This window comes from Lissotriton vulgaris, chromosome 1_2, assembly GCF_964263255.1.
Source record: "Lissotriton vulgaris chromosome 1_2, aLisVul1.2, whole genome shotgun sequence".
NCBI classification, from domain to species: domain Eukaryota; kingdom Metazoa; phylum Chordata; class Amphibia; order Caudata; family Salamandridae; genus Lissotriton; species Lissotriton vulgaris.
The window spans coordinates 94,650,487-94,671,342 of record NC_141686.1 but is presented as its reverse complement, the minus strand read 5'-3'; the positions used below and the strand labels follow the sequence as shown (position 1 = coordinate 94,671,342).

General features: G+C 45.6%; 1 protein-coding gene across 5 annotated transcripts in view; it reads right to left on the bottom strand.

Annotated features, from left to right (window-relative positions):
* LOC147733979 (adenosine deaminase 2-like) overlaps positions 1-20,856 on the bottom strand; it is a 496,154-nt gene that overhangs the window by 126,836 nt on the left and 348,462 nt on the right. For all 5 annotated transcript variants that reach the window (XM_086952891.1, XM_086952892.1, XM_086952890.1 and 2 more), the window contains one exon: positions 17,043-17,133. In XM_086952891.1, coding sequence (XP_086809017.1) covers positions 17,043-17,133 — 91 coding nt within the window. The remainder of the gene's footprint in view (positions 1-17,042; positions 17,134-20,856) is intronic.

The following is a 20,856-nucleotide window of genomic DNA, read 5'->3' as shown; positions in this document are numbered from 1 at the left end:
TTACCGTTGTTTTTACAAACTGTAAAAAATATTCTAGTCCCCCTTAACAAGCACTCTTTTCAGACACTCAAGTCCCTACTGAGTAACTTTCTCTAGGCTAGCAAGCCTGCTGGGATATGCTGGAACACAATGACCCTCCTGTACGATCGTGAGGGCATTGAGGTTCCCAATTTTGAACGGTATTATTATGTGGCACCATGCCACTATGCGACACATTGATACCGCCATGATGCATGCCTCCCCTACCTGAAACTTGAATGGGAACAGGTAGAGGGCGGACCTCTGACGTCAGTTATTCCACAGCTGCAGCAAAGCCCCAAAGACAGGTGCAAACGGTTGTTACAATAAGCTGGGTATGACACACTCTGGGTCAAAAAGAGGGGACCCCTTTTTTATTTTCCCTGACAATACCCCCTTTACACAACCCCTTACTGTCACTCACCTTAGAAAGAACTGTACAGAGAGCCCTGCGTAAAATGGCCTTATAGGAATTAGTCCGCCTGTATGGGGCATGGCAGCTCCTTACGTTATAACAATGTTAGGCCTGAGGTCACCCTACAGCCTTAGATATTTTACATTTTCAGGACTCCGTAGTACAGTTCGAGAAAAGATCCTGGCCAGTATGGCTGAACAACTGCAAACACAACTAAAATCTACTGATAGGGGACGTTGTCTCGCCGAGCAGCAAGATGACCACTCTTTGAGTGTGCTCTGCCGGCCGAGACAAAATCTGTTCATTATCCGATTTTCAATGAGACCAGCGGCGCTGGTAATTATAAGGAAAGTGTTCCCAGTGGTGCGGGGCACATAAGGGTGACATCCAGGAGGACTGAGAAGCCATGGGCAGCCGGCCATCCAGAAAGGTAGAACAGGCTACTATGGACTATTCAGGGACTATGTTGGGGGCAGCGCTGCCGCGTCGCTGCCTGCATCACACTGCGGTGCTGCTCGCTCCGGTGCAGCGGGCTGTGGTGTGGTGTTGGCGGCTATGTGCGACCCTGTGGAGGATCTTGAAGGACCCATGAAGGGGCAAAATTCCAATTTTGCATGGCCTTGTAGGCCCGGGAACCTGAGACGACTGAGGTCGCTATCTTGGAGTCGGAGTTAACAAGTGAGCGGCATCGCTGGGGAGATCGTGCTGGCTTGAGGGCGTACCAGAGCAGACCCAGGAGCAGATGAAACATGCAGTGGCAGGCGAAACGGACAGCGACCCAGATCGCACACTAAGGTGAGGTAACAGGTGGGGCCAGGAAAGACTGGAGATGCCAAGCCTGTTCACTGGGGCGAGCGCAGGCCCCTGGTGCCAAACTTAGCAGCAAAATTAGCTGGAGCTGCTGGTGGGAAACATTGAAAGTGTGCGCCCGGCTCAAAAAGCGCCTTGCTTCGAGGGACGTTAACAACACTCCTTAAGTCCAGGGGGTGTGTTGGGTGGTCACTCTGCACCCTATGCCCTGGGAATTACAGACTTGGGCAAAAGGCCTACATTCCCAGTCGAAACCACAATCTCTGCCACTCTACGGACATGGGAAAAAATTATACCAAACAGTTGAAATTAGCCTTTGATAATAAAAGGCTGACAAGGCAAATGGACTCTGGAACTGAAGGGGAGGGTGATAACCCCTCTACGGCAACAACAGAAGACAGAGGAGAGGATCTCTGCATGCTTTTGCTGGAGATGAGGTCCAGTCTAAAGAGCATTGACCCCAAACTGGATGTCCTAACCTCCCAACTGGACCAGAAGGAAACTAGTAGACACGTACGAATCAAGGCTGGACCAACTCGAGAAAGGCACTTTGGATACGCATGATTTTGAAATCGAGGCCAAAGAGCAGCTTTTGCAGACGGATAAAGTCTTGACCCTGATCAGAGCTAAGAATGACAACCTGGAGGCTAGGTTAAGACGCAACAACATAGGCATAACGGGAATCCCGGAGATGACGGCCATATTCAAAATAGAGGTTTAAGTGTAGGAGCTCCTGTGTGAGTTTTTTGGCTAATCAGTGGTTTCCATTGTTAAGGAGGCACATCGCACCTTGGGTTCAAAACCACCTGTGGGATCCGCTACCCGACCGATCTTGGCCCGGCTGTTGAATTACCAGGACCGAGATGTTGTGCTGCGCCTGGCCAGGGTACATGAGACCATACAATACAAAGGTAACACTATTTCATTTTTCCCTGACTTCATCCCCACGGTACAGGCAGCGAGTTTGTGCCAGCCAAACACCTACTTCTGCAAGCGGAAGTTCCGTACTCACTACTCCTTCCTGCCAAATTGAAAGTCACACAGGATGGCAATGCCCATTTTTTCAGATGCTAAATCAGCAATGAAGTTTGCCAAACGTGAGCAAACAGAAACGTGCTGCGAAGTTTGCAAATGCCCAAAATCCTGATAAAAGTCTCAGTGACAATGACTGAAGGCTGTATGGGGCTGGTGATCATTCTTTGCTTTGAAGCAAAAGGACACTGAGTATACATTGACACAGACACATAGAGGAATAGCTGTACATTTATGCAAACACCCAGCTGTTACATGCTATGACAATCAAGCCGCGACTTAATATATATGTTGTTGGTTCTCCTCGTTGTTGGTTCTCCTCATTGTTCTCGGCCACCCTGCCTCACTGCAGGGCTGTGTACCGGAGATCCCAACCCTCCAGTGAGAGTTCCCAAGTTTTGCTGCCAGGTTCAGATCTGGAGCACACTGTTCAGTTTGTTCTTCAGGGGGGGGCCTATTACACAAACTAATCGGGGGGTTGGTGTGGGTTGGGGGAGGGATTGTTACAGTTGGGAAGTTAATCAGGACAGCAATAAATAATGATGTTAACATTAATGCAGCATGCAGCAATGATCGCACCATTCCAAAGAGCTTGGAGCGGGGCTCGTGGGGAGGCTGCTCTTAGAGTGATGCCACATAGTGTAATCATTAACCACTTTAAACTAGACATACAGGATGTGGCTGGTCTGCACACACACCTCGTGTGGACATGAATGATTACAGGTTTTTAAATTGGAACATCCGAGGGCTGAATGGCTGCAGGAAGACCCGACTGGTCCGTTCTAACTTAAGTAGGCATCATATTGACATATGTTTGATCCAAGCAACCCACTTAAACAGCTTGTCTCATCTTAAATTATATCATAAACGCAGGGGCATACCTTTTCCTCTATTCTAACTATGCGAGAGGGGTAGCAATTTTAATCTGACAGGGGCTAGACTGGAAAACGATAGATTCACACCTGGACTCTGAAGGCCAGTTTGTGATTCTGGGCGGCATGCTGGGAGGAGTGAAGATGACACTCGCGGCAGTGTACGGGCCGAATCTGACTGCCCTGAAATCTTTTGTAATGTATGGGTCAAAATACAAATCTTAGGATATGACAACGTAGTGTGGGAGAAGGGTGGGGGGATTGATTTTAAGACTGTACTGAATGACACCCTTAACAGGAAAGGTACGTCTCACACTATGCATCCCAACTCTAGGGACGCTTTGAATGGTATAATAGAGGACGAGGTCTGGAGACACACTGGGGTGGCGGAGGGCACATGTACATCAGCCCACCATGGAGCTTGGTCCAGGTTAGACTATTGGTTGGTCTCGCAGGACATTGCAGCCTGGACTAAGGACATCACATATCTCCCTTGAACACTATCAGATCAGGCCCCTTGTTTACTACAGCGGACTGTCCCGGACACACCACAAAAAGTGTTTAATTGGAGGCTTGCCATAAACACCCTCCTGGACTACGCTTTCAGAGAGGAGATACACAGGGACATTGAAGAATATTTCGCCACTAATGCTAGGTCTGTATCCAAACAAGCAACACTTTAGGAGGCGTTCAAAGTGGTGATACGGGGGGAATGCATACCACGCCATGTTGGGGTGCTTAAGGCCATTAGAGGCACGCTAGTCGCCCTCAAGGCCCGCATCAAGGAGCTGGAAACTACATACTATATCACCAAAGACCCTAAGCTTTTACTGTCAATTAAAGAGCTCATTACGGAATTTGAGGAAGAGGCACAACGAGAGGTGAAATGTATGGGCAAGCACACCCAAGCTAGACGCTACAGGGAAGGGGATAGGACTGGCAAAAGCTTAGCGAATATGCCACACATCACCACTTACATATCTGAAATCATTGGAGAAGATTCAACACTAGTCAGAGGCACCCAGGAGGTCTTGGACCGGTTTACCAACTTCTACACCAAATTATACACCACTACCCATTAGACAGTGCCAGAGAGGGTCAATCTTTCTTGGACTCTATCAAACTGCTGTGGCTCGGGAGGGCACATGGAGAATATCTGGATGAACCATTCACATCTAATGATATTCTGCAGGTGATTAGCAGCCTGCACATGGACAAGGTCCCAGTCTCTGATGGTTTAACAACTGCGTTCTATAAGGCCTTTGCCGATTTGCTGGCGCCCGACCTCCTTGCGGTCTTTGAAGAGGCTTAGACTACTGGCATGCAATCCCCATCAATGCGGGAGGCGATTGTTCAAACGCTACTAAAACCCGGACAACCAAGACAGTAGATAGATTCCTATAGACCACTACCCTTGATAAATATAGATGCAAAGATATATGCGAAATTGCTCACAAATAGACTGCAACCTCTGCTCCCTCTGATAGCGAGGCCTGACCAGTCCAGGTTTATCCCTGGTAGATCTTCCACTCATAATCTCTGCACCTTTTTCACAGTGCTACATTACTTAAATCCTAAAGTAAAGGCGCTCGTGGTATTCCTAGATGCTACTAAAGCGTTTGATGCGTTGGAATGACCTTATCTATTTGCCACAGTGGGGAGGGTCGGGATCAGTCCGAATTTCATAGCACAAATAAGACTGCTGTACACAGCTCCTTCAGCCAGACTGCGTATGAATGGTATGCTTTCGGGCCCCTTCAGCATATCCAGAGGAACCTGTCAAGGATGCCCCCTTTCCCCTCTCCTCTTTGCTGTAGCGATGGAACCAATAGCGGCAAGGATTCGCCAGCATCATGCGGCTAGAGGATTGGGATTCAGCACCAGAGGATTCCTAATCAAGTAATATGCAGACGACATGACGTTATGTATCACTGACCCAGAGGTTAACTTAGATTCATTACTCAGGGAGCTTACAAAGTTTGGCGGTCTCTCTGGAATATTTATAAACTGGGCCAAGTCTACCCTATTTCCACTCACTGAGGCAACCAAGCATTTCGACCTGGACCATCCATTGAAATGGGCGGATGGTCCGGTGAAATACCTGGGCATCTGGCTAGGTTGGGACTAACAAGAAATATGGAACTTTAAATATAGACGTGCTGTCTAGTGGCTAGAAGGGAAAATAAAAACATGGACTAGACTGCTGATCTCTACAGCCGGTAGAATCGCTATAATGGTCGTATTGCCTACATTTCTATATTTATTTGTTAATATTCCAATACCGATCACCCAAACCTTTTCAAAAACCTCCGATCTTTATTAATCTCCGTGGTCTGGGTGGAGAAGCAAGCACGCGTTTTCTGGGAATTGCTCACACTCCCTCTCATGCAGGGAGGATTGGGAGATCTGGATATACTGCTCTATGCGTCTGCACAATCAATCAATCATTTGTAAAGCGCACTACATACCCGTGAGGGTCTCAAGGCGCTGGGGGGAAGGGCGCTACTGATCGAACAGCAGTGTCTTGAGTATCCTCCTGAAGGTCAGCAGGTCTTGGGTCTGGCGTAGGCTGTTCCATGTCTTGGCGGCGAGGTGGGAGAAGGATCTCCCACTGTGGTTGTTCTTCGGATGCGCGGGACGGTGGAGAGTGAGTGGTCGGTGGAGCGTAGCTGGCGGTTGGGGATGTAGAAGGAGAGCCGTCTGTTGAGGTAGGCTGGTCTGGTCTTGTGGAGTGCCTTGTGTTCCTGGGTGAGGAGCTTGAAGGATATCCTCTTGTTGACAGGGAGCCAGTGCAGGTTTCTCAGGTGAGGGGTGATGTGGTCGTAGCGTGCTACATCGAGGAGTTTTGGATGCGTTGTAGTCGTTTGATGTGCTTGGTCGGGGCTCCCGCATAAAGGGCATTTCCATAGTCGAGTCTGCTGCTGACGAGGACCTGGGTGAATGTCTTTCTTGTATCGGTCGGGATCCATCTGTAGATCTTGCGGAGCATGCGGAGGGTGTTGAAGCAGGCGGAGGAGACGGCGTTGATGCGCTTGGTCATTGAGAGCGTTGAGTCGAGGATGATTCCCAGGTTGCGTGCGTGGTCAGTGGGTGTCGGGCTGCCCCCAGTGCGGTCGGCCACCAGGAGTAGTCCCAGGCTGAAGGGTTGGAGCCGAGGATGAGGACCTCTGTCTTGTCCGAGTTCAGCGTCAGACGGCTGGTCTTCAGCCAGTCGACGACGGCCTTCATTCCTTCGCGGAGGCTGGCTTTGGCGGTGATGGGGTCCTTGGTGAGGGAGAGGATCAGCTGAGTGTCGTCGGCGTAGAAGGTTATGTTGAGGTCGTGCTGTCGGGCTACGTGTGCGAGCGGGGCCATGTAAATTTTGAACAGCGTCGGGCTGAGGATCCCTGCGGTACGCCGCAGATGATCTCGGAGGCTTTGTAACGGAATGGGGGAGGCGGCCGCTCTGGGTTCTGCCGGAGAGGGAGGACATGGACCAATCCAGAGCCTTGTCTCGGATCCCTGCGGAGTTGAGGCGTGCCCGTAGTGTGCGGTGGCAGACGTGTCGAAGGTGGCAGAGAGGTCTAGGATGAGTGCTGCGGTCTCGCCGTTGTCCAGCAGGGTCCTGATGTAATCGGTGGCGGCGATGAGGGCAGACTCGGTGCTGTGGTTGCTGCGGAACCCTGACTGGGAAGGGTCCAGGATTCTGTTTTCTTCAAGGTATCGGGTTAGCTGTCTGTTGACGATTTTCTCGATCACCTTGGCCGGGAAGGGCAGCAGAGATATGGGCCGGAAGTTCTTGAGGTCTCTTGGGTCTGCCTTAGGTTTTTTGACTAGGGCGTTGATCTCGGCGTGTTTCCAGATCTCTGGGAAGGTCGCGGTCTCGAGGTAGAGATTGATGATGTTGCGCAGGTGGGGTGCGATAGAGCGGTTTGCTCTGTTGAAGACGTGGTGTGGGAATGGGTCTGACGGAGAGCCGGAGTGGATTGTGCGCATGGTCTTGATGGTGTCATCGATGTTCACGCTGGCCCAGGCTAGCAGGGGGTCATGGTCGATGGTATGCGAAGGGTCTGTTGTGTTGCTGTCTGTTGGGGCTGTCTGGGTATTGAAGCTGTCATGGATGTCTGCTATCTTGCGGTGGAAGAAGGTGGAGAGGGAGTCGCACAGGGCTTGCGACGGCGGCATGTCGTTGGTGTTGGAGAGTTCCTTCACGATGTTGAAGAGCTCCTTGCTATTATGTGCATTGTTGTCGAGGCGGTCTTTGAAGGAGGTCCTCTTGGCCGCCCTGATGAGGTGGTGGTGGTTGCGGATGGCGTCCTTGTGTGCTGCGTGGCTGTCCGGAGTTTGTTCACTGTGTCATTTCTCCTCTAGTTTCCGGCACGCTTGCTTGGAGGCTAGGAGTTCTGGGGTGAACCAGCTGGCCCTCTTGCTGGTGTCTATGTGGGGGTTTTTCTTCAGCGAGACGAGGGTGTTGGCACTGTCCTCGATCCAGCGTCTGAGGCTGTGTGCAGCGTCGTCGGTGTTGGAGTGTTCGGTGGGTGGGCTGAGAGCGAGATCTGTTGGGTGCGATGGTTTGTGGTGGGCTTCTGGAAGGCGAAGTGGATACAGCAGAGGTCGGTCCAGAGGAATTTGGTGGTGTGGCTGACAGAGACGTGCGGGCTTGAGAAGACGGGGTCGAGCGTGTGGCCTGTGGAGTGGATGGGCGTTGGGACGAGTTGCTTTAGTCCGAGGTTGGCGAAGTTATCGATCTGTGTTGTGGAGTTGTTGTTGTTCTCAAGGTGAAAGTTCAGGCTTCCGAGGAGGATGTAGTCGGTGGAGGTCAGGACGTGTGCGCTGATCAAGTCGGCGATGGAGTCGCAAAACTGGGGGCGGGGTCCGGGGGTCGGGTTGAACGCACAAGCTCAATTTTTACATTACTAGATACACTCACTATGTTTCAGCCCCATGTAGCTGTGGCGGTTGGTACTGCAGCCCCAGTCCCCCTCGATGTGGCTATTTATCAAACATACCGGAGACTGAAGGACGGAATAGAAAAAGGTTAAACCCTTTGCTGGGCTTGGGACAGGCTGCGCACTAGAGCTCGCCTGGAGATATTGTATGCCCCCTCGGTCCCTTTACCACAAAAAAACAGTTCCCACAGATGGCAGATGGTGGGAACGTAGCGCTGGCAAGATCAATGAGATTTGAGACCTTTGCAGATCTCTATCCTAACGATACCTTCTACGCCCCACCGGTAACTACGGCCGAAGGCACAAGGAACTTCTCAGAGTTGTTTCTCTATTTTAAGATCAGAGCAACATGTAGACAACTACATGCCACCTTACCCAATCCCCCCACTCAATGACCAGCCCTCAAGCAGATGATCAGAAACGCTTTGCCCCGTAGACTGCTCACACAACTATACAGCTCCATGCAAAGCGTAGCACCACTAACTAATCCCAAGGCCCAGCACAGTTGAAAAGCAAACCCAGATGGTCAGATAACGGTTGAAAAATGGGCTTTCTGTTGTGGCCAACTCCAAATGCTCTCACCAAATTATAGACTGAGGTTAATACATTTTAAATATCTACATAGATTTTACAGGACCCCCTCATCGGTTATATCATATGGGTATCAGACCTGATGAGAGTTTCTGGAGATGCGGGTTCGTTCCTGCCACCTTCCTGCATATGTCCTGTATTGCCCACCTATTGCTACCTGCTGGGCGGACATATTTAGCAAAATTCAAGAAATACTAGGGGTACCTAGCGAACCTCAGCTGATCATCGGATTATTGGGATATGTGAAAGACACTGAAGCAGAGACCCGCAAATTACACTCTGTTGTTGCTTTTGTTAGCTAAACAGAGTGTCCATTCATTGGGGTGACAGGAGAGCACCCACGATTAAGGCATGGATACAAGATGTCACCTTCAATCATACTCAATTAACTAACTTTTGGGTATATATATCAACAGCTTCCAGACCCAAAAATATATGGGGTCCCTTTCTAGACTGGCTCAAAATGCTCCAAAATGATAACACTTCCTCCCCAGTGCGTGCAGAAACTCATGGGTCACAATCACGTGAATCACAAACATGTGAATAAATTCCCCAAAACGGATACTTTGAGTAGATATTATAAGCAGACACTTGCATGCCGCCTGTTGCGGGCCCTCTGTGAGAAGATAACAAACATATTAACATGTAGCAATTTCAATGTGGTCTAGCCAAATGTAAAATGTTTCTATTGGGCACTGTAGAAGTGTATATTGCTTCCTGACTGTTCTGTTGTGTTTCAAATGTACACATTCTTGTAGGATTCTACACCCGATCTTATAGATTATCCTCTGTGATGTAGAATGTGTACCGTTTTTGAAAAATGTCAATAAACAATTTTTTTTTTAAATCTCTACTGATGGCTATCTCAACTATATGCCAGTATGTCACAGCATTAAGTTATTAGGGCCATGCCAGTCACACAAGCATGGGATGGTTACTTAGGGCGTACCTTTATCTGATTTGTAATGAAAATACTGCTGGACCTAAACTGGCAGAAGATCTTTAAATAATCACAATTAAATCATCCACTTTAAATACTTACACAGGGCCTACAGTACACCGGCTCGCCAGCACTGGATAGACCCAGCTCACCCTCATTATTTAGCTGTTGTGGTGCAGAACATGCAGGTTTTTCCCACATGGTATGGGAGAGCCCTTCACTTCAATCTTACTGGGAGCAGGTTCTTGCATGTTGGTCCAAATGATAAACTATCACCTATTACTCAATTCGCTTATAACACTTATAGGATATGTCAAAGACATACCCAAAGGAATCAAACATTTCCCAGAAATAGCTTCACTCTGGGCCAAACGTAGGGTTTCCATATACTGGGGAAGCCGCAACACTCCTAGGGCAACTGACTGGATCATAGGCCTGACAGTCTGCAATGATCGAATAGAAACCTATACATTAATGCTTCCAATAACCTCATGGCCGAAATCAAATGGGGCTCCCTCCGAACTTGTTTATCTACAAAAACCATTAATGAGCACAAGTCTCACCATAGACACACCAACTTCTATTCCTACCTGAAATTTGCATATATACTTGCATTAAGTGATGCTGGGACAGCAGGTTCGAGACATAAGGAAACTAGATGGAAACTGGGTGTTAACCTTTTTGTGATTTTAATTTTTTCCCACTTTGCATTCAAGACATTGTCTGTGGATGTAATTATATTTAGATGTTACTTACTATTAGGGTTCTATTGCAGATGCGGCTCACTGTGGCTGAAACTGTTGTTTAACTAAAGCTGACATCACAAGTGTACTAAATGAATTGTTTTTGTTTGCCTTTGAACTAAATACAAATATAAAAAATTAAAAATAATAAACAAACAAATCAGGCAGTAGAGTTCAACAAAAGAAAATGCATGGTTTGAAACATGTAAAAGTTGTGAAAACCTAAAGAATAGCTTACATCCCACCAAACTGACCAATAAGGCATCCATGCAGAAGCTACTTTGCTAACTTTTCACAAAAAGAAAAGATACTCTTAAATATCCTTGGTGCTAAATTTCACGCACATACCATATGCCTGGAATACATAAAGAAAGGTGCCTTAAAACATCGAATCTTACAGAGCTGAGATATTGCGCTCTCAGCTCCTTTGCTACCTACAAAACAGACATGCCACAACATCATGCTTAGCCAAGACTGAGGAGATCCCGACCTTTAGCTCACTTGAGGCATATATTACTATATCAAAATGACTACGAGGGGCCAAATATCCTCAATATACAAAACTTTAATTCATTATTAACACACCAGACCCGTGTACCAAGCAGAGAGAAGCATGTAAAGGTGGTACAAACCCTCTCAAAGACGAGGAAAGGGCATTTGGGCTGATGGCACTTTGGGAATCTGCAGTATTCATGGGATACCACAAGATACAATTTAAGTATCTGCAAACGATTTACTTTACACTGAACCGACTATGGCGAATGCAGAGAAGTTCAGACTGAGCATGTGTCAGATGCCCAACAGAAGAGGGACACTACCTTCAGCGATCTGGTCGTGCAGGATCATTTGTCCCTACTGGGAAGTGTAGGTTCTGTCAATGGACCTACTTGCAAAAATGACCAAGGATTGATATGGGCAGAAAAGGCTTTCAAGCAATTTGGGTTACTTCTTGCCAAAAGAGATTTTGTCTAGAACTGAAGAAGCTGCGTGGCCTTGATTGCACAGATGTCAAAAACAAGCCTAGACACATGTTGCACTCCAAATATATAAGAAAGGCTAGGGGATGCCACCAGAAGCACCGGAAATCTGGGAGAAATGGCTTCACTATCGTGGTGGGATGGGGATGCAAATCAATAACTGATCAACAACTAAATTCAAGTTAAGCTAAGAAATTCTAAGGGATTCAGAAAGTTAATTAAACAAAGTAACAGCTGAAATGTATTAACAAGAATATATGTACAGAGAAGCATGTACTTGTGTTGATTAGTGACAAGTTGAAAGTATGTTTTCTTTGTTTATGCAATGTATATATATATATACATGACAATAAAAAGATTTATATTAAAAAAACGACGGAGATTTACTGAAACATGATGAATACTACTAAGGCAGAACAGCTGGCAAAAACACTAACTGGTAAATATGAAAATAACCCCCATCTTAGCCAAGTAAAAATTGAACTTGTGCTAAAGAACAACTTGCCTTAACGGAAAAATGAATAAAGAGAACAAATAAAGCATTAAATTTCCCCAATTTTCACTTGTGTAGCTGTGGGTGTGTTGTTGGCCAAAAGAAAAACAGATATTCCCTACAATGAAGGTGTTGCATTGGTTACTAGTAAAGGGCGTAGCTTCGGGGGGAAGGGCGGGGGAGGGGGTTGTTACAGACGCCTAAATTAATTTATTCTGTAGTATATAGTTGGGTACAGGTGCTTTGAATCGGATATGGTGAGCTATTTGTCAAATTTCCCTTGGGATTTTTACATAAACTTGCAAACAAAAAAAAACACACAAACTTGTCTCTGTTACAAAGCTCTTAAGAATGGTTAGTTTACAAAATATTGAATTATAAGTACCCCTCACAATTACACTCCTCTCCCTTTCTAATACTGCTTAAGGCCCCTCCTCCTGCTTTGCTTCTCGTTTAATGCTTTTTAACGCGGGTGATTTTTCAGACGCTTACACCATTCCCCAAATCATACTGACCAAGCTACGCCCCTGATTAAAGGAACTTTCCAGAGCAGGTCGTGATGGTCTCTCCTTTATTCAGGATTTCGTGACTCAGAGGTAAGAGCGATCCTTTTCAGTAGCTGCGGAACAGGTTGATGAATGAAGTCACACCAACAGATAAGTGTCCCCAAAAAGAAGTCTCAGTCAGTAGGAGGAAAAAGCCATTTACATAAAAAACCTCGAGGGAAGTGGTAGGCCAGTTGAAGATAACGAAACAAAAACCAATGACCACAGAGTAGCAACAAGGCAGGACGGGAAAAAGGAAGGAAGGAAAAACAAAAGAGCCATGAGCAAACTGAACCCCAACAGAAAATAGGACAAGCAGGAGCAAAAGTCATAAGGACAAAACGCAAAGCAGGCGGGTGGGTCTGTCGTACTGGCAAAAATGGAACTAGAAGCATGGTGGTGAGCGTTAACATCCAAACTGAATTCTTTTATATCAGAAGTAAGCAAGAAAGTGAAAACGCAGAACCGAGAAGGTAATGCCTTATAGATTTGGGCAATATAAACACAACATCATGAAGACTGCTATCTTGAATGGGCTGAATGTTTCATGTCCTGCCTCCATATTGACACTGACAAGGAACAGAGTTTCCTGAAATGGTGCCGCCAGCAAACAACTAGTGCGAATCATTTGATTGGAAGTACATGGAGAGAAACCCCAGAGATGGTCTCTCCCCATTAAACTCTTTTTCCCAGCTGTTGGCAAATACGAACTCCTGCAAAAACTTCAACCATCTACAGACAGGTGACAGACCCAGGTCACAACGTGCTCTTGTGTTCCAATTACCTCCATAGAACACGGCACTAGTCCCCCACAACTAGGCTAGTGCGCCATGGAAAGAGGACACTGCCATAAGCTCCTCTTCTACAATACTGATGGAGCACTATTGTTGTAAATAAATTCTGCTCGATGTAATCCACCTTAATGCATGTTTTTATAATGTGTGTGGAATTCCTAACATATAATAATAGAGTATACAACACATGAAATGTGCATAAGGCACAAGTATGATTTTCTTAGTTAATACCATGATATTGCTAATTGGATGTTATTCTGTCTTCCTAATTCCTAACTGCAGAAAATAAACGATAAAAGAAAAAGCTTTAATCTTCATAAAAGTATAATGTAGGGTTTTTAGAAATTATTCTCTGTTCTGCTAAAATAATGTAGGACTTTGAGTATACATATTTTGCCTGTTTCTGAATAAGCCTTTAGAGTTCTTTCCAGTCTAGGCAAGGGATGTAGATAGCATGAATGTAACCATTTTAATGTTTAAATACATTTGTAGCTAGGTTTTATTCCTCTTCCTCTCTTGGAAGTTATAAAATATTTAGACAAATAGTGTTTAGAAAATAGTAGTAAATTCTCTGTCAGCAAACTGTCACACCATTGTGGTTAACCAATAGAGGGTCTGGCTGAAGAAAGACAATGCAACATATTAACGGAAGAAAGGAAGGAGCATTCTATAAAGATTCCTGTGGAAAAGTGTTCCTCGGCTTGTTCACAAGATTGGTGACCGTTCCCTGGTTCGTGGTATGCTGAATGTCGTGCTGATTCCTGATTCTTTGGCTAGCGTTACCTGCTAATCCTGAGCGACTTTTCTAGAGACCTTGCACATCATCGGCTGGTGATGCTGCTCTTGCTATTACCCAATGGCCGTGGGGTTAGCTTTTCAGACTAATTGCACGCTGTGCATTAGTATTTTGGTTAAGTAAGTCAACTGTATTTGCTAATGTTTTCTCTCTCTCACTCCTCTATGTATGATGATCTAATGGCTTCATAAATTAGCGGTTATGATTATTGTGAATCTATTCTGTATCTTTGTGAACCAAATAATAACATTCTAATTTGTTTTTGTGTTTGACCATTCATTTTATGAGATATTAAGAAAAAATCTAAATAGAAGAGAATAGTGTTTGTCTTTATTCCTGAGTTTCAAGTTATTTGGCCATGTTTATAATGACTAAAGTTTAGCGTATTTCTTCATTAAAGGTCCTCGTTGAGGAATAGCGTTCTGTCTTTCATTATTTAGTCCCTTTTAGCTCTACCAAAGATTCATCAGAGGACCTTTGATATTGCTAACTGTGTGATAGTGATTTATGGGCCCGTCATTAGAGTTATGTTTCCAATAATTATTTAGTGGTTGGTGTGGATAAGTGAGATGACAAAAATTCCCCAACCCTTCCGCTGCATAAATATTGAGTGCCGAGACCGCGGGGATTCGAAGAACAAATGCCTTGAGACATCTGTCCTTTGTCCATTTCGGGCGATGCTCCTATGTGTTCTACAAATATTATAGCTGACAAAACATATTAAGTGACAAGACTCCAGGTATGTGGTGTGGCATCACTTTTTGCATGACTAATGTAGAAGAGACACTGTCTGTGCAGGAGCCTGTTCTTTGGAGCCATTTCTCACTGGATTGAAAGGTATGCTATCCTTTTTTCTCACCAGAAACTGTGCCAGTAACCATGCCTCTAGTATCCCTGCACTTCGTTTTTTTGTAATGTAGCCTCACAAAAAAAGTCACAGGGGTAGAAGTGGTAAGCCAAAGGTGCTAAGGAAGAATGTAGGGAATTTGCCAGATGTTTCTCAGCTAAAAGCAAACTCTATGGAAAAACAGTGTAGAAATAATCAGGGAACAAGGAATAACAATGAAATGTTTGTCTAAACTGCTGTGAACTCCTCAGACACTGTTTTCATTGTGCTGAGAAGCTAATCTGGGAGAAAATTACAAAAAACAAATTGATGGACAGAATGTAGATCAATGTCTTACATTCACCCCAGTACAAGGATCTGGGCCTAAATCCATCGTTTTTTGCACTCCACACCACCCTGGGTTAGATAATGGTTTTATGCAAATCAGCTCTGACCCTGTGCCCCATGGGAACAGTCCAGTCCGAACTACACAGCCATATCTTTCCCAGACCGGAATCAAGCATCCGAGGACCGGACCGGTTTCGAGGTAACACCTCTCATCAGCCCGGCTAGCTTGACTCCAGTGGTGTGGAGGCTCTGGGACCCACGTCTGAGCTACCCCAGTACACTCAGGGAGAAAATTACAAAAAACAAATTGATGGACAGAATGTAGATCAATGTCTTACATTCACCCCAGTACAAGGATCTGGGCCTAAATCCATCTTTTTTTGCACTCCACACCACCCTGGGTTAGATAATGGCTTTATGCAAATCAGCTCTGACCCTGTGCCCCATGGGAACAGTCCAGTCCGAACTACACAGCCATATCTTTCCCAGACCGGAATCAAGCATCCGAGGACCGGACCGGTTTCGAGGTAACACCTCTCATCAGCCCGGCTAGCTTGACTCCAGTGGTGTGGAGGCTCTGGGACCCACGTCGGAGCTACCCCAGTACACTCAGGGAGAAAATTACAAAAAACAAACAAGCATCACAGAAGGGGATCAACAATTTGAAAAACTTACAATCACTGCCCTACAGCATCTCCATCACAGTATGTGTTCTTTGCCAAATTGTATTAAGTGTTGCAGATATGTGTAGAGACTTTAATTGGAGACGTTGGATGTTTCTCACTGAATAGAATTAGCGAGATGCATCAGGCATTGTACTGCATTGAAGTAAGCTGAAGTAAATAAGCCTTTAAAATGTAGACCAATACCTTGGGGAAGAATGGAATTCCATACGGTGACACAGCTCACAAAAATGGAGTCGATGGTGCAAATACAAAGGTTGAAACTATATTTAAGTGACAAGTATTATTACATTTCAGACAAAAGAGGAAAAAAAGAGGAGGCAACTCTAGAGTAAGTTTCTATCAACACCAAGATATCGCAAGGATCTCTTGAACACATGGAATACACCACATAGAAAAATATAGGCCAGGGAAACACTTTGTGGTCGGTCATGGTAGAGAGATCAGAAGCTTGGGAGTGAGAAGCACGGTGTTGAACAAAACATGGATGTCATTGGTGATCAGTGGAGATGGACAATTTGTTGTTCTGGGGGATTTGGGTCGTTCATGGATGATCTTCCTGTAATGAGATGGCTTCTGCTGACAACTTTGCATGCAGATAGTGATGGAGATGCCTTAAGGTCCTGTGGCTGAGTATGTACTGAAGGGGGAATAACTAGAGCCTAGTCATGGTGCCGAAGAATCTAGGCGCAGCTAGACGTTGAAATAATTGGGTGGTGAGCCTCCAAAATGTAGTGTACAGAGCAACTGATTGACCCAGGGAGCATTAGGAATGGACTAGTGGGTTAAGATCAGCAACTTGCTTATGGCAGCCATCTTGGTGAGTGTGCGTGGAGGTGAGTGAGCAGCAAGCAGGTTGAAGAGAACCTGATTTACGAAGTTTGGAAATCTGCCATGGGTGGAAAGAGTAATGTGGGAGCCTGGGTATAAGGCTATCACTGCAGTCCAGTTTAATTAGTACTAATGAGGTGATAAGATTTGTAGCAGAGTGGAATGAGAGGTGAACGGTTTTTGCAAATCTTGAAGAGGTGGGATCAGGCAGCCATAGCAGTGGCAATGACAAATTCGGAGAGGCACAGATGGCAATGAAAGTAGACTGTGGTTTCTGGTGCAGGGTGACGTGATAATACGATCCCGGGGAACTGGATAGAGATGATGGGAGTGAAGAAGCTTTACTAGAGGCTTCGCTGAGGAAATCAGGTTAAAATAAATCAAGGTTCTTCATAGTTACCAGGTCAAAACCGGCCAGGGTCTCTGGAAACTGGACTTTTAGTTGGATGGCAGCCTGGATTGCATCTTTAGCAGTGGTCTCATTACAGCCCCTAGAGAAACAAAACATGGGCAAAGATAATTGATAAACAGGGGGTGCTATTTTGAAATTAATACATTCCTTGTTTGGAGAGTAGCTACCCATAACTGCAGAGAAGAAATGGGGAGGAGCTGAATCATGCCTGTAGTCTCAATGTGAAACAGGGCACCTCTTTACACTGCAACAGGATATCTTTATCAAATCTCTGCAAGGCTAAGACATAGGATCCCAACATCTGGTATAAAGGGGTGTCCATCATCAATACTGTCTCTGGGATCCGTTATGTGGGTCTACTACTTGCAGAGCAGAAAGAAGCCTAGCATTCCCTGACTCAGGAGTGAGGTATGTAAAGTCACTCCTAACCAGGTCAGTGTATAGTTCAATCCCTACTAAGGAATACTCCAGATCCATCCTTCATAGCCTTATGTACAGACAAGCTTCTCTGCCTTCCCCATCCAACTTGGGAACGGTTCAAAATAGCTTGCCTCAACAAGCATTCGCAATGCAATAGGTCTCGCATTTACACAAGTTTAAACTATTGGCATTATAAATGACATTGCCTTTTATTTAGGTTTTAAAAACGAAAACAAAAATAAAAGGCATTGTTATTCGCAATGTCAATAGCTCAAACTCGCGTAAATGCGAGACCTATTGCATTGCAAATGCTTGTTTCCCTTACCTTCCAGTTAACTGGTAACTTGCTTCTTGCTGTTTTCGCTTGTCCTTCGTTGATGCTGTTTGCTTTACAGTAAGATACGGGTGCATTATCAGACCTGGGGCATACAATAAACGGGTCGTCTTAAATTGAAACTTTCAAAGCTCTACACTAGTGTACTTTTCTCGTGCTCCATAAAACACATTCCCACCCCGCAGAGAGTAGTATTCGAAATATATGCAGGTGAAACGGAATATCCTTCGCAAGTGGCTTCTAATCAGCTGTTGCAAATTCTTCAGTTACAGGCTTGTGGTGAATAATTTCCTTCTACAGCGTGTGTGGCCTTCAATCATTTGAGGCCCTGTTTTAGTCTCTTCACGCACAAGAAACAGGACAAGACAGGCAAGCATCTGTGACACACGTTGAAAGGTGGAGTCGTGTTTTCCAGGCACCTATAAAACAATTCGTAACGCAGAAGCACTTAAGAGACAGTTCAAACCCCATAAAGTGGAAGAGATTGAAGAGCATTCTGGCAAATGCTTTTCACGGATGCAATTGCCATGATGCAGGCAGATATACACGCGCAGACGTTCAAACATTTGCACTACAAAGGGACACCATGCATATCAAGTAAGTGGAAAGAGCGCGTACTTTGCAAGAATGTGGCATCGACCCTTTGCCTAATAAAACACAAGCCTAGGCTCTTTGCATGCAAAAGAGGGAGGGGTCACATTTGGATCTGCTGAGAAAGACAGGATATCACACATGGGTACACTGAGGCAAGACATTTGTCTGGAAAAATGGGTTCATCTGCCTTGTAGTCTGTGAGGCCCTATGTTTGACCACGGATCGATTTACATTAACTACTGATGGAATCCGCATGGGGCCAATAAAGGGAGAGTATGTGGCGTATCAACCAGAGCTGCGGAATTTAGAACTAAGTAATATGGTTCGAGTCTCGGCGTCCTGTCAACATCCTGTGATTCTGGCCAAATCACTAAATCTCCCATTCCTACAAAAAATGTGTCCTTGTGTAATGAAACTGGTGCTCATGTAAGGCGCTCTAATACCTTCGGTTCGAGTTCAGGCGATATAAAACTGCAACAAAAAAAACAAGCCCACAAAGCTGCACAATGAAGTCACAGGCATACTGGAATTGCCCTGAAGATTTGTCAGATGGGCTCTCTCCACAGTGCAGCACAAAAGCGGGCCGTGCAAACCCCATAGTGGTACTGAGTGACACCATGTGTGCAAAAGGCGCGCAATACAGCAAGCGCACGTAAAAGCTCATGGGTTACGCCCTCGTTGGTGCTGGTATCTGGTGATACCTACAGTCTAAGAGATTTAATGCTGGAAATGGCAACTCGTCGTTTCCGTCTCCACAGGTCGGTACATCGTTCTGAGTAATGGATTTACTGCGCTTGAGGTGTTAGGCGCTATTTACAGAACACGTATTGTTTAAAACTGTCATTTGAGCTGGGGCTCTGCAGAGCGACCTTTATGGGGTGAACATATTCCAATCCTAATTTACTGTATGTTGTAGCGAAGAACATATTTTTGCACCCTTATATGGCACGAATTTGATCCAAAGATATTGAAACGCTTTCCATAAGCCCCAGTTATGTCAAAGGCGATCAGTTTTTTTGTTTTGCAGGCACGGGGAAATTAAGGGATTTGCCCAGAATCACAGGAGAGCCGACACCGGGACTCAAACTTTGTTCCCCTGTTCCAAAGTCTGAAGTTCCTGACAAAAACACAAGCACCTTGACAGTTTAGCTCTGAATGGGAAGTTACAGCTGACGAGACGTTTTAAATGCAGAAATTAATTTTAAAAAGATCTTGAGATGTGCGCGTGGCTGTTTTGCTCGAAGGGAGAATTTATACACTTTATTATGCTTTTTCTGATTAGAATCGTGAAAAGTCAAGTTCCGTGGTGAAATATTTGGCTATTAATTTAATTTGTGACGTTTGCTTACTGCCTGCCCATTGTCTTACTCACGATTTACCACACATAAGTCACGCGCTCGCCCGCGCCGCTAGACCAGGGAAGGGCGGCAAAACACTGACGTGTTACGGTTTATACTGATACAACAGAACGTGGTGGTTTTCCGTTCAAAGGACCTCTTTACTTAGCTGGTCTGACACAACTGCAATTTTCCTGCAAAAACGGTGTTGTTTTAAATGCTAACGAAGGTTCAAAGCCGGGTGCTTCACACAACGGCATTGATGAGCGCAGCACTCCCCATTCGAGAACAGCTCGCTGTCTGCTTTTCAAGAAATGTGCATTCATTGTGCTCGAACCCTCCCAAAAGGTCGGGAGCCCATTTTCCGTCGCTGTGAGTAGACACCCATTAAAACCAGTAACGCCTCTCCCCTACCTCCTCCATCGCCGAGGAACGCGCAGGAATGCCTGCCAAAATGCACAAAAAAAAATAAAAATTAGCCGCAAACGCGAGAATGAATCCTGCCCCTCCCGGACTGGTGACCTGACTCATGGTTGCCATGGCGATATTTTAAGAAAATACGCTTGCGACACCGTAAGTTATGTCACCCAGTCCTCAAGAGGCGGGATCACAGCCGGACAAATCATCCAAACAGGGGCATTGTCTAATGGCAGGCCTCCATTTCGCTAGGCCGGCCAATGGCAGAAGGGGCGTGGTTTCATGCCCCTTCTTGTTTACAAGAACTCTCGCCTGCAGCAGCGCATGCGCTGCAACGCAGGCTTCGACCTAAAAATGAATCCTACTTAAAAGGACTCACGGAGGTTAAAAATAGTGACTGATGTTAAAAGCAAAAGAATAAAAATGTGCATACATAATGGTCTTGCCCTAGACTGAAAACGTTCTGGAAGGAAATTCTAAGTCATGTATTGAATACCAAATACGACCCGACCCTAGAACTACACTGCTGGTCTTAGGAAATACAGAGCTAATTTATTTTATCTACAACAGACTACAGATTCATTACCAATATGCTATAGGACGCAAAACAGCTAATAGCACAACAATTGAAGTCCACAGCTGCTTCTACAATACAAGAATTAAACTATGAATGGTACTAGCAATGGGAAAATGGACATAG